The sequence below is a fragment of the Nomascus leucogenys genome, chromosome 9, assembly GCF_006542625.1.
Source record: "Nomascus leucogenys isolate Asia chromosome 9, Asia_NLE_v1, whole genome shotgun sequence".
Classification (NCBI taxonomy): domain Eukaryota; kingdom Metazoa; phylum Chordata; class Mammalia; order Primates; family Hylobatidae; genus Nomascus; species Nomascus leucogenys.
In genome coordinates, this window is record NC_044389.1 from 65,820,749 (window position 1) to 65,835,628 (window position 14,880).

At 38.4% G+C, this 14,880-nt stretch overlaps 1 protein-coding gene across 5 annotated transcripts in view; it reads right to left on the reverse strand.

Annotated features, from left to right (window-relative positions):
- The window catches only part of LIN54 (lin-54 DREAM MuvB core complex component), a 91,567-nt gene that overhangs the window by 52,506 nt on the left and 24,181 nt on the right, over positions 1-14,880 (reverse strand). For 2 of the 5 annotated variants that reach the window (XM_003265828.3, XM_003265829.3), the window contains exons 2-3: positions 10,440-10,492; positions 4,502-4,625 (exon numbers count right to left, since the gene is read on the reverse strand). In XM_003265828.3, coding sequence (XP_003265876.3) covers positions 4,502-4,625; positions 10,440-10,460 — 145 coding nt within the window. In that variant the 5' untranslated portion in view covers positions 10,461-10,492. Of the gene's footprint in view, positions 1-4,501; positions 4,626-9,776; positions 10,493-14,880 lie in introns of all 5 variants that reach the window. The other 3 variants (XM_003265827.3, XM_012499350.2, XM_004089007.3) reach the window with 2 other exon arrangements.

Below are 14,880 nucleotides of genomic sequence, written 5' to 3' on the forward strand. Positions count from 1 at the left end.
GACTGAGACTCCATCTTAAATCCCAGCTACTTGGGAGGTTGAGGCAGGAGGATCACTTGAACCTGGGAGGCAGAGGTTGCAGTAAGCCGAGATCACACCACTGCACTCCAGCCTGAGTGACAGAGTGATGGGCTGTCTCAAAAAAAAAAAAAACATGTAGATACAAAAGTGGGATGGTGGCTGCCAGATGCTGGATTGGGGAAGGAAGAATAAGGAGTTTTTGTTTAATGGGTAGAAGATTTCAGTTTTGCAAAAAGAAAAAGTTTTAGAGATGAGATAGTGGTGATGGTTGTATAACAATGTGAATGTACTTAATGCCAATGAACTATACACTTAAAACAGTTAAGATGAGGCTGGGTGCAGTGGCTCACATCTGTAATCCCAGCACTTTGAAAGGCTGAGGCAGGTGGATCACTTGAGGTCATAAGTTCAAGACCAGCCTGGCCAAAATGGTGAAACCCCTTCTCTACTAAAAATACAAAAATTAGCTGGATGTGGTGGAGCGTGCCTGTAGTCTCAGCTCCTTGGGAAGCTGAGGCAGGAGAATCCCCTAGTGAGTTGAGATCACGCCACTGCACTCCAGCCTGGGTGACAGAGTGAAACTGCATCTCATAAAAAAAAAAAAGTTAAGATGGTAAATTTTATGTTATGTATATCTTACCACAATTTTTTAAAAATAAGTTTTTTAAAAGAACTAGATGATGAGGCCAGGCGCGGTGGCTCATGCCTGTAATCCTAGCACTTTGGGAGGCCAAGATGGGCAGATTACCTGAGGTCAGGAGTTCGAGACCAGCCTGGCCAACATGGTGAAACCCCGTCTCCACTAAAAATACAAAAAATTAGCCGGGCATAGTGGCGGGCACCTATAATCCCAGCTATTCAGGAGGCTGAGACAGAAGAATCGCTTGAACCCGGGAGGCGGATGTTGCAGTGAGCCGAGATCGTGCCATTGCACTCCAGCCTGGGCAAAAAGAGCAAAAACTCCGTCTAAAAGAAAAGAGAGAGAGAGCTAGATGAACAAAAAAACAAAAAAATACTATCATCATGAAAAATCATAAGGGTTATGGGTAGACAGACAAGAAAACCAAGATTTATAATACAGTATGACTAATGGATAACTCAAAGCCAGTGTGAAATTTAACAGAAGTTTAAGATAAGTACTTGGTAAGTATAACCAAGTTTTATGGAAATAAATAGGAAATGATCAGAGAAAGAGTATCTGACTAAACCTAGAAGTCAAAAACTTCCAAGATGGGTAATCTTTTTTTTTTTTTTTTTTTTTTTTTTTTGAGATGGAGTCTCGCTCTGTCGCCCAGGCTGGAGTGCAGTAGCGCAATCTCGGCTCACTGCAAGCTCTGCCTCCCGGGTTCACGCCGTTCTCCTGCCTCAGCCTCTCCGAGTAGCTGGGACTACAGGCGCCCGCCACCACGCCCGGCTAATTTTTTTTTTTTGTATTTTTAGTAGAGACAGGGTTTCACCGTGGTCTCGATCTCCTGACCTCGTGATCCGCCCGCCTCGGCCTCCCAAAGTGCTGGGATTACAAGCGTGAGCCACCGCGCCCGGCCCAAGATGGGTAATCTAAGAGATAAAATGGATGAGTCAGCCGCCAGGAAGAGCAAAGAAAGGCATTCCATGTAAAAGGAACCTTGCCAAGACCCTTAGTCCTACAACTTAGTTTCGATCCATTTGGTGATCTCTTACAATAAGTTAAATCAGTAGGTTTGGAGCTACTATTTTGAAGGTGAAAATAAAAAGGCATGCATTAGATCATAAATGCCTTTAATGCTAAGAAAGCACTGGCATTTGAACTTAATCCTGATGGGTCCAGGTGAAGAAATGAACAAGGCCAAGAAAATTTTAAGCAAGGGTGTGACAAGTTCAGATTTGCATTTTAGAAAAATCACTTATACACAAATATAAAATCATCTTGACTGAAACACAGAAAAAGATAGTCATCTTCAACGAGAAGCCCAAAAATCATCCAAAAAAAAGAAAAATCTCAAGGTACTTTGAAAGAGCATTAGCTGGCAGGGCGCAGTGGCTCATGCCTGTAGTCCCAGTACTTTGGGAGGCCAAGATGGGTGGATCACAAGGTCAGGAGTTCGAGACCAGCCTGGCCAACATGGTGAAACCCCGTCTCTAATAAAAATACAAAAATTAACTGGTTGTGGTGGTAGGCGCCTGTAATCCCAGCTACTCGGGAGGCTGAGGCAGGAGAATCGCTTAACCCGGGAGGTGGAGGTTGCAGTGAGCCAAGACAGCACCACTGCACTCCAGCCTGGGTGACAGGGCGAGACTCCGTCTTAAAAAAAAAAAAAAAAAAAAAAAACTAGCTGCATGGAAAAAGACTGCAGCCTTAGCTGCAATGTAAACATAAAGATGATGGAATCTCCTTGTGATACAATTCAACAGAAAGGCACTTTGGTGGTTTAAAATTTAGCATATATGAATTTTTAAAGGTTATAAAGAACTAGTTAAAAGTAGAAATTATCCCTCCAAACTGCACTTAATGCCAACAATGCCAGTAAAATTTAACAGAAGTATATCTGTATGTATTCTGGCAGGGCTATTAAGTCCATGTGCAATTAAAAAATAAAGTTACAATCAGTCTGCAACACATAAACAACCCAAAGACCAAGTAATGACATTTACAAAAATCTATGATAGTCAGGGTGAACTCTTGACAGTAACCAAAAATTCATTCAGACACTTCCGCAAACACCACAATTGTTTACCATACAACCCATACCTTCTCCTTCCCATTAACTAAAACTTTTCAGGGACTCTCTCGGAGTCTCTTCAGAGACTCAAAACAGTAAAGAACATCTCATTAAAACACTCCTGGTTAAGCCCCTCTACCTATACAAAATCTCCAAGGGGACTGGTGTTTTCTTTTTCATCAATACTTCCAAGCCTTGCTTACTCATAGCCAACTGCAGCCCACTTCCTAAACCAGCTCCAAACCCAAACCCTTTCCAGTATTTTCTTTGGGGCCACACCTGCCTCCCATGACATGTCTCAAGACATCAGCTTCCTATACTGTCACAAATCTCTACCGAGCACCAAGAGAAAGAGAACAGTCACTCACCTAACACTGCTTTCACATTAAATTTTTCCATCTCTTCTCATTAGCTAAAATAAGAAGCCTCTCTACATACAAATACAAATCAAGCCTACTTACAAATCAAAGCCTCAGGAAAATGACAAGTCACTGCCACTGATTTCCGAGTTGTCTACTGCTATAGTTTAAATGTATTAAAGACAGATGGTTTTAATACACATGCTAGGAATGATCAGTTAATATTTGAGTACCCTCATCAAGAATACACAGTCTAGGGATGGGTAATTAGGATTTGAAAGTCTCTAGTCAAAAGTTTACCATCCAGAGATGCTTTCATATAAGCCTTTAGCACAGTAGAAATTAGAAATGATCCTATAACTAGTGAAAGAGTCATTTAGTATGGCTCTGGATTAAAGACCAATCACTACGGCTGTGTGCTTTTCTCTAAAAAACTTGAGCTGCTAGCCAAACAAGGAATAGGAGGGTTGGACTTAGCTAAGCCATTAGAGAAAGAGACTGGAAAAAGAGAATCAATGGTGTTTACAAGAGAGCAATAGGATGGGTCATGGACTTCATCTTGAGGAAGGAAGAATTTGAGGACAGGAAAGGAATGATTATTGAGAAAGTGGAAGAATCAATGGACCAGAAATTTCAAAGTCAATTGCTGGATTGGGAGTAGAAAGGCAAGTAAACTAAAAGAACAAAGAGAACGAACACCTGAAGTCAAGATTTCTGAGGTGATATAGTGATTGGTGATGACAAATTTTAAAGTATAAAATAAAAGAGAACGGGGCCACACTAAGGAGTGTTCTAGTAAAAGTAATTCAGCTAAAATTCTGTTATCACTTAAGTAATTACTATTATTGTGACAATTTTCTGTTTACAGAGAACTCTATATAGAGTATATTAAAATACTGAAAGCAAAAATTCAAACAAAAACCATGAAATGCTATACTCTTGTGAATATTAATTTAAATTTATTAAACTTAGCACATGTGCTCCAGAAACAAATTGCCTGGGTTCAAATTCCAGCTCAGCCATTTACTAGCTGAGTGCCTCTACTTCCATACTGGCAAAATGGGGATGTTATTAGTACCTACCTCATAGGATTGCTGGGGAATGATATAGTCACTATATGTAAAGGGCTAAGAATGGTGCCTGGCACACAATGAACACTAGATAAATATTAGCTACTATTATTGGAGTTTGAGACTTTGCTAGTGTCATGGTAAATTTCTACCAAAAACTAAGGAGACTAAAGTAATGAACTGATTTTCAAATAAGGCATTTTGCTTGAAGCAAACATTTCTTATTAACTAGTTTGGTTTATAATAATAAGCTATATTTGTTACACTAAAACATTTTAAGTTGGCAGAAGAGCCTTTTTAAATCTAAAAGGAAGATAAATATTTAGCTTAATAAACTATAAAGAAATATAACCTGCAATGACTGGTGGTGAAACTTGAGTTGTCTGTCCTGTAACTGCTTTACTATTAATTGGTTTTGCAAAGATCAGCTTCGTGATTACTGGACCAGAGGTTGGCGTTCGAGGCTTCTTAGCAATCTGAAACATATAAATAACTATGAAGACCATCTGTTTCTATAAAATGCCTATTAAATCAAAATTATACCAAAGATTCATACAAAGTAGTACATGTAAAACCGGCTCACTTAACAGAATATATCTATGTATTAATGTTAAGAACATTTAAAATGCAGACATTCATCAAAATAATATGATTATATCCTTAATCCCATATATAATAATACCTTTGCATTTTATTACAATTCCTTATTTTCATGTCTTGGATATATGCATATGATGAAAACAAAATTAATAATAATGCTTAATGAAAAAATAAAACTATGGCACAGTAATATTCTTGTTCAAAATAACAAATTACTCAATAATAAAAAGACAGAGTAAGTAAAGAAAGTATAGTGCAAATGACAAAGCCACCTATATATACAATTACATTGGCCCTTGGATGCAAAATATAAATAAATACACATTAAAGGTAGGCTTATGACTAGATTTTCAACTTTAGATCTAAATATCAGGAGTAGATTAAGAGAACTAAATAAGTTAAAGCCCTAGGCTACAAAAGAGAAAAATTTGGTAGAACAGAAACTATTATAAGGGCAACAGCTCTGAAATATTATTTACTAAACGATTATGTACTACACTTTTCTTCTTTTAAAGATGGGGTCCTGGCCAGGTGCAGTGGCTCACACCTGTAATCCCAGCACTCTGGGAGGCTGAGGCAGGCGGATCACTTCAGGTCAGGAGTTCAAGACCAGCCTGGCCAACATGGTGAAACCCTGTCTCTACAAAAATACAAAAATCAGCAGGGTGTGGTGGCGCACACCTATAATCTTAGCTACTCGGGAGGCTGAGGCAGGAGAATTGCTTGAACCTGGGAGCAGAGGTTGCAGGGAGAGATTGCACCACTGCACTCCAGCCTGGGTGACAGAGTGAGTGAGACTCTGTCTCAAAAAAAAAAAAAAAACCATGGGGTCTCATCTCATCACCCAGACTGGAGGACAGTGGTGCAATCATAGTTCACTGTAGCCTCAAATTACTGGGCTACAGCAACTGTTTACTGTATTTTAAATTCCTTGAGGAGAGAGTCTATATTTAATTCATCTCCAATTTGAAGTTATATATTGGCACACTGTTGACCTGAATTATAATTCTCCACAAGTCAAGGAGTGTAGAGTTACCAATTTTTTATATTGCAATTATCACCATATACAAAGACACAGCTTCCTGTAAAAGTTAAAAGAAGAAATTTACCTGGGATAAAAATCAAAGAATTTTAGAGTGTGAAGAACATTAAATATTAATTATATCTTTTGGCAATGAAAATTGAGACTGTAAAAGTACTATTTATTATAGGAAATAGTGACTTAAATGAAAAAATATGACCAACATGAATAACAGAAATACACCGGAAGCTATAATAGATCACAGAACTAGACAAATATTAGCTCTTTGTGCTCAAATTATAAATTAAACTAAATAACACATCTTATACCTACAATATATTACTTTTTTATACTCAGAGCACATTACTGACAAAAACCAACTGTAGATAAAATACAAATCACTTAAAAAAAAATACCCATTATTGTATTTAAAAACAGCTGGCTTGCAAAACTATAACATACTCAAATAAATCCATAATTATACTCTAGAAAGCTAATGAAATTTAGAGAAATACAAATTTCTCAAGTATGTTTACAGACCTAAAACCCTAAAGTCAGTCAAAATTGTATCTATTGTATCTATAATACTATCAATCTCCAGAGGTAGAAGTATTGATATTCTTAGAAAGCCATATTAGCAATAAATAACCTTAGCTATAACAATTATGGGCTTAAAGTATTTCCCCATTTTAAACTGATTTTTCACAATCATGAGTATATAAATACTTATCAGTAAGGAAAAAATATAAACAGTACAACAAGAAGCACATTAATTATTCAAATAAACAATCTCATCTTGCCCTTGTGGTTATGTTTCTTTAGTGGTGCTGAAAATAATAACTTTTGGTTCTATTAAGGAACTATGATTTTTTTGCACTATGAATTCTAAAGTATCCTGGAACAAAATTATTAAGTAAAACAAAGCATCAAAGATCACTTTAACAAGTTTATAGAATCAGCAGCTTAAGATAAACATGAAAAAAAACTTACAAATAAGGTAGTAAAATATGTCATCAAATAATATATACAAGTAATTTTTGGCACTGTGTTGGATAGATTCAGGAGCTAGTAAGGAGTTATATTGTCCCAGACTGCTAGTTATGTACTACTCTTATATACTATGCACAGGAAACATGGGAAAGTGTTTATATATCTGTTATTACATATAATTATACCTCTGTTACTGCCTCTGGCTTCAAAGGTCACCTCTTTTCTTCATTTTTCAAGATGGCCTCCATCTTCCACCGTTGCCTGCTATCTATACCCTAACAGTCTCAATACTCTGATTAAACTTAACACTGACAACTACCTAGGGGGAAAAAACCAGAAAATCATATACTTTTTGTAATACTAAACCAAATATTCTGGTGTCAAAAAAGGAAAAACATAGATGCATAGTTTTTAATTTGTCTTTTGTGCTTCAGAGCTTTGTAGGTTACTTCTGAGTTGGAAAGACTTAAGTCGCCTAAAAATAATGGATTGTACAAGTAAAAAAATATCTTAAATCTAATTCTTTTGCTTTTATTGTGTTTTTTTAATAGAATTCTTTTTTATTAAATAGAATCAGGCTTTAGAAAACTAACAATAGCCCAGGTGCAGTGGCTTATGCTTGTAATCCCAGCACTTTTGAGAGGCCAAGGCAGGTGGATTGCTTGTGTCCGGGAGTTTGAGACCAGCCTGGGCAACACGGCAAAGCCCCACCTCTACAAAAAAAATACAAAAATTGGCCAGGTGTCGTGGTTTGCATCTGTAGTCCCAGCTACTTGGGAGGCTGAGATGGGAGGAGCATTTGAGCCTGGGAGGTCAAGGCTGCAGTGAGCCAAGATTACACCACTGCACTCCAGACTGGGTGACAGCAAGACCTGTCTCAAAAACAAAACAAAACAGAAAAATAACAATAAAACAAGTTATAAGAATTAGACTCCAGTCTTTTTTTATTGTCATTACTTAGGGAGCTAAAGTAGAGAAATAATAGATACAAGCAACACTGGTCATTGAAATGGCACATATACCTTGCTCTCATAAATGAAAAAAATGACATTCTAAACATTCTAATTTATGTTATCTTTTCCTTTTTTTTTTTTTTGAGACAGGGTCTTCCCGTAGCCCAGGCTGAGGTGCAGTGGTGCAACCACAGCTCACAGCAGCCTAGACCTCCCCGGATCAAGCAACCCTCTCACCTCAGCCTCCTGAGTACGTGGGACCACAGGTGTGCACCACCATGCTGGGCTAATTTTTTTTATTTGTGGTAGAAACAGGGTTTCACTATGTTGCCCAGACTGGTCTCGAACTCCTGGCCTCATGGAATCTGCCCACCTTGGCTTCCCAAAGCGTTGGGCTTACAGGTGTGAGCCACCACACCTGGCATCAGTTTCTTCTAAACATAATTATGATCCATATTGCCAAAGCCAAATAAACTTTGGTAAACAATAAAAACAAGCTTCAAAACTGAGGACAAGATGCTTGATGGTGATAAGATATCTCATCCAAGAGATTCTTAGCAAAAATAAGAAGTAAAAGGAAGTCATAGATAAGTGAGAAGTAATAATGAACAAGAAAGAGCACTAAATGTTTAATAATGGCAAAGGGGACACAGGCAAATTATAAGATTTAAGAAATTCTACAAAGTTCTTAAATGCAAAGCCCATGAAAAGTGGTTTCTAATTCTACTGACAACACAGTAACCCAAACATTACTTCTAATATCAGCTGAGTGTAGTCTCCCAAAACCTTCCTACTTCCTTCTTATACATTTCCTTTATTTCTATGCATTCTCCTTTTTTCTCAAAGACAACTCTTTCAAACAGAGGATACATTTTTGTTTCCTGGTCATAAGTATATCACTGCATTTATTTTTTTTATTTTTTATTTTTTTTTGAGATGGAGTTTCGCTCTTGTCGCCCAGGCTGGAGTACAATGGCGCGATCTCGGCTCACTGCAACCGCTGCCTCCCGGGTTCAACCGATTCTCCTGTCTCAGCCTCCCAAGTAGCTGGGATTATAGGCACTGGCCACCATGCCTGGCTAATTTTTCGTATTTTTAGTAGAGATGGGGTTTCACCATGTTGGGCAGGCTAGTCTCAGACTCCTGACCTCAGGTGATCCACCCACCTCAGCCTGCCAAAGTGCTGGGATTACAGGCTTGAGCCACCACGCCCGGCCAATCACTGCATTTCTAAGAGTAGTGGTGGCCTAAGAAAGCCTATTTGGGCATGATAAACTGGAAATCACTTAATATATATTCCAGTAACCTTCTTTCTTAGGGTCCTGTTCATACTAATAATAGGTGCCATTATGAAACATCCTCAATATTTTGAGAATTATACTACACATTTCTTCATGATCAAAAAGTATTCTTAAGATAAAGTCAAAAACTCAGAGAAGATAAGTAACCTATGAAAAGTTTTCCATAACTGGTAGGATAACGTAGAGGCAACTCAAACCCAGTTGGTACAACTCTAAAGCCTGTATGTTATCTTCCATCACATGTCACTGTCTTTTCCGTAGTACAAACATGAATAATGGCAATGAACAGTAAACTCCAAATAAAAGGCACATGCTGGCTGACATGCACTATTACTGGCTCTGAGGGTTTCTCAGAGCAACAAAGTTCTCCTAGCCTTTGGCCATCTGTTAACTGAAAAAAAAAAAATGTTGTCTAAATGATTTTTTGATAGCCCAGCAGCAAGTCTGGCATCTTTATACCAGCAAAACATCCTTGTAATCAAACTACTACTAAGAATAAAATGCATTTTAAAATTAGTAAAAGGCTATAAATATACTAATTTAGAATTTAACCAAAATTGTTTGCTTTCTAAGTTATCTGGTAAAAATTTTCATAAGCATTAGACATATCAAACTTAAAAACACACACACACAATTATGTAAAACAACATTCAGAAGAATTCAGTAACAACTATGTATTTAGTAACCCTATAAACACAACTATGAATCAGTTAAATTTTTTTAACATGCATTTTAATTAGTAAGCCCCCTTTTTTCTTTTACCTGTACTGTTTTTAACTGTTGGGTCTGTAACACAGAGGGCTGAGTTGTAGTATTAATCAGTTGATTTCCTGGGGTCAATGCTGAGACACCAATGACAGGTTTCACCTCTGGCCTCCCTCCAATGGTAACTACTTTAATTTGCTGCGGTGGTAACTTAGCATCTCCTGACTGGGCCTGAGTTGTAACTTTCTGAGCCTGGGGTAGTTGGCTATGGGGTAGTGCTAAAACAATTGGTGAACCAGACTTGCCCAAAGTTGTTAAAATTAACTTCTGTCCATCTGGTTTAAGGGTCTGATTGCCAAGTTTAAGATCAGATGTCTGTGATACTTTGTTTAAAATAATCTGATTGGCTGATATAGTCACAGGAGTCTGAGCACCAAGTTTTTGAAGGCCACTTGGAAAAGCTGGTTTCACTGTGGTATTAGAATCTGCTTTAGTAATTGTGGTATTCACTGCAACTTGGTTAGTGTGGTTACTGTACACTGTGATTGGTTCCGTGGAAATGGGCGTGGCTGTAGAGTCACCAGTAGAATTTATGTTGCCAATTTCTTCCAGTTCTGTCTCCATGGGAATTGGGGATGAAACAATAACAGCCTCAATACTATCATCATCCACTAAAGTTATACCAGTGTCCATTATTTCCTCTGGAAGCAAACTATTCACCTCAGCTGGCACCACCTCCATGATCGTTCTCCCGCTAGAAAGTTGATCAGGCACTGTAATAAAAGTTGAAAAATGAACAAGTTACTAGGTTTCAAAAGATGTAAGAAAAAAATTCAAAAAAATGCAAATGGCAAAATGACAATTTTTAAATTGACATATAATTGAATGAAGAATATTCCTGATGCTTATCTGGGTTAAATCATGTTAACACATCCTCAACCTGCAAGAATCTGTAATATAAGTCATATGGAACACAAAACTAGAAGCAAACATTCTTACTCTCGTCTCAATCCACAAGTATCTTGCACTCAGGCAACACTAAGTCACATAATCACATGAAACTCCTTCCCAGTGCCCTCTAATAAAATTTGTAATCTTTGATGTATCTGATCTTATTTCTACCCAGATTTTTTTCCTCTCATTGACAGACCTGAAAACTGCTGATTCACACAAGGAAATAAATATTTAAATATTAACATATTGTAAAATACATTCAAATCTCCAATGAGCTAGGTCCTAATATGAGTGTACTATCCCATTTAAAAATCCATTAAATACCCAAATTAATATTAAAGGAGTTTCTAGAGTAATATATCTCAGCAACTGCAGATCAAATAGCATTTGTGGTCCAACTTTGACCAACTAGCTTCACACCAGGGAAATTTTTATTTGGAAAGAAGATTCTCAAACCCTCCTTGGCCATTTACTTACTTACTTACTTACTTACTTACTTACTTATTTATTTATTTATTGAGATGGAGTCTCGCTCTGTTGCCAAGTAATTTATTTATTTATTTATTTATTTATTTATGTATGTAGTTATGTATGTATGTATGTATGTATTTATTTATTTATTGAGACAGAGTCTCGCTCTGTTGCCAAGGCTGAAGTGCAGTGGTACAATCTCGGCTCACTGAAACCTCCGCTTCCCAGGTTCAAGCGATTCTCCTGCCTCAGCCTCCTGAGTAACTGGAATTACAGGTGCCTGCCACCATGCCAGGCTAATTTTTGTATTTTTAGTAGAGACAGAGTTTTGCCATGTTGGCCAGGCTGGTCTCGAACTAACCTCGGGTGATCCACCTGCCTCAGCCTCCCAAAGTGGTGGGATTACAGGCGTGAGCCACCATGCCTGGCCATCCTCAGCCATTTAAAGTGTCAAAAAGAACCATTTAAGAGATGTACGGCCAATCCCCATGAAGAAAAAAAAGTAATAATCATAAAGCAGATTATGAAAAACTTCGAGCTGTGGTACTTTTAGCCAAAGGTCTGCAGAACTTCCAATAAAGGAATCAATTTTATTATCTTCATGTATAAAAGACAGCACATCATGTTTATGACAGACTAAATAGCAGTGAGTTATTTGCCCAGAGAAGATCAAAGATCCATAGGAACCTAATCAGCAACTTTATTCTCTTCCTTTTTGTTTCTGAGATGGAGTCTCGCTCTTGTTACCCAGGCTGGAGTGCAGTGGTGCAATCTCAGCTCACCGCAACCTCTGCCTCCCAGGTTCAAACGATTCTCCTGCCTCAGCCTCCCAAGTAGCTGGGATTACAGGCATGTGCCACCACGCCCAGCTAATTTTTTGTATTTTTAGTAGAGACGAGGTTTCTCCATGTTGGTCAGGCTGGTCTCAAACTCCCAACCTCAGGTGATCTGCCCACGCTGGCCTCCCAAAGTGCTGGGATTATAGGTGTGAGCCACCATGCCCAGCCTCCTTTTTTTTAAATATAAAAATACATCACCCTGGCTGGGCGTGGTGGCTCACGCCTGTAATCTCAGCACTTTGGGAGGCCGAGGTAGGCAGATCACGAGGTCAAGAGACAGAGACCATCCTGGCCAAAATGGTGAAACCCCATCTCAACTAAAAATACAAAAATTAGCTGGGCATGGTGGCGTACACCTATAGTCCCAGCTACTCAGGAGGCTGAGGCAGAAGAATCACTTGAACCTGGGAGGCAGAGGTTGCAGTGGGCCGAAATCGTGCCACCGCACTCCAGCCTGGCAACGGAGCAAGACCCCATCTCAAAAAAAAAAAAAAAAAAAAGATACAACACCCATCCAAAATTAACACACAAGTAGCAAATTACAACTACTAGCATTGGCAAATACTACTAGTGCCAAAATAAACCATCATTATTGAGTGCTTACTATACAACAGTGATGACGTAATTTAATTTATTCTCATAACAACTCAGAGATGGGAATCATCATTATCCCTGTTTTATAGATGAGGTCATTTAGAAAGGTTAATTTGCCTAAGGTCACATAGCTAGTAAATGGTAGAGCCAGGACTCTAGCTCAGGTTTTTAAGATGCCACAGTTAATAATCTTGGCTGGGCACACTGGCTCTTGCCTGTAATCCCAGCACTTTGGGAGGCCGAGGTGGGCAGATCACCTGAGGTCAGGTGTTCGAGACCAGCCTGGCCAACATGGCAAAACCCCATCTCTACTAAAAATACAAAAATTAGCTAGGCATGGTGGTGGGTGCTTGTAATTCCAGCTACTCAGGAGGCTGAAGCACAATAATTGCCTGAAGTCAGGAGGCAGAGGTTGCAGTAAGCCAAGATAGTACCACTGCACTCCAGCCTGGGCAACAGAGTGAGCCTTTGTCTCAAAAATTTTTTTAAAAAGATGCCACAGTTAATAATCTTAATCCCAAAATTATATTCCCTTAAATTTTGCCATTGATGTTTTAAAACAGGGAAAAAATAAGTCTACTTTTCTAAGAAAAAAAAAACAAAAAACAACAAACGGGATACATGTACAGAACATGCAGGTTTGTCACACAGGTATACATGTGCCACGGTGGTTTGCTACACCTGTTGACCCATCCTCTAAGTTCCCTCCCCTTGACCCCAACCCCCGACCAGAACATAATGTGTGTTGTTCCCCTCTCTGTGTCCATGTGTTCTCATTCTTCATCTCCCACTTATGAGTGAGAACATGCAGTGTTTGGTTTTCTGTTCCTGTGTTAGTTTGCTGAGAATGATGGCTTCCAGCTTCATCCATGTCCCTGCAGAGGACATGATCTCATTCCTTTTTATGGCTGCATAGTATTCCATGGTGTATAAGTGCCAAATTTTATTTATCCAGTCTACCACTGATGGGCATTTGGGTTGGTTCCATGTCTTTGCTATTGTAAATAGTGCTGCAATAAACATATGTGTGCATGTGTCTTTATAGCAGAATGATTTATATTCCTTTGGGTACATACCCAGTAATGGGACTGCTGGGTCAAATGGTATTTCTGGTTCTAGATCCTTGAGGAATCACCATACTGTCTTCCACAATGGTTGAACTAATTTACATTCTCATGAACAGTGTAAAAGCATTCCTATTTCTCCACAGCCTCGCCAGCATCTATTGTTTCTCGACTTTTTAATAATCGCCATTCTGACTGGCATGAGATGGTATCTCATTGTGGTTTTGATTTGCATTTCTCTGATGATCAATGATGTTGAGCTTTTTTTCATGTTTTTTGGCCACATAAATGTCTTCTTTTGAGAAGTGGGTCTGTTCTATCACTAAAGATTAGTTTGTCTTTTTGCTCATTCCAGAACTTCATTTAAATTGAATAATATATTATGTACTTATGACATAAAGCAATCATATGGTATGAGTTTTTTCTCTCAGCATGCTTTTGAGTTTTATCTTTGTTGTTTTACTTATTAGTAGTTCTATTCCTTTTTACTGCTGAGTAATATTCCATTCTACAAATCGACCACAATTTGTATATGCATTCATCTGTTAATGGACATTTGGACTGTTTCCAGTCTGGAACTATGATGAATAATTCTGCTATAAACTGCTATAAATATTTAGGTTCAAGTTTTTTCAGAAAATACGTTTTTCATTTCTTTTGAGTAAATATCTAGAAGGAGATCTGGCAATTCCTTCTAGGTGAATCACATAGTAAATTTATTTTTAATTCTGCATGAAACTGCTAAACTATTTCCCAACTTAGCTGTACCATTTTATACACCCTCCAGCAATGTATGAGAGTTCCAGCTGCTTCACAGCCTCACCAACAATTGGTATTGTCAGTCTTTTGTTGGTCTTTTTAACTCCAGCCATTCTAGTGTATGTGAAGCGATATCTCATGTGTTTTTAATTTGCAATTCCCAGATGATTAATGACTCTAGCCTCTTTTCATGTGCATATTGTCTGTCTGTAATATTTTCCTTTGACAAGTTCCTGTTAAAGTCTCTGTCATTTGTTTTTCTTTTAAAAAATACTGCGTTTGGCCGGGCGTGGTGTCTTATACCTGTAATCCCAGCACTTTGGGAGGCCGAAGCGGGCAGACCTCAAGGTCAGGAGATCGAGACCATCCTGGCTAACATGGTGAAACCCCATCTCTACTAAAAATATAAAAAATTAGCCGGGTGTGGTGGTGGGCGCTTGTAGTCCCAGCTACTCAGGAGGCTGAGGCAGGAGAATGGCG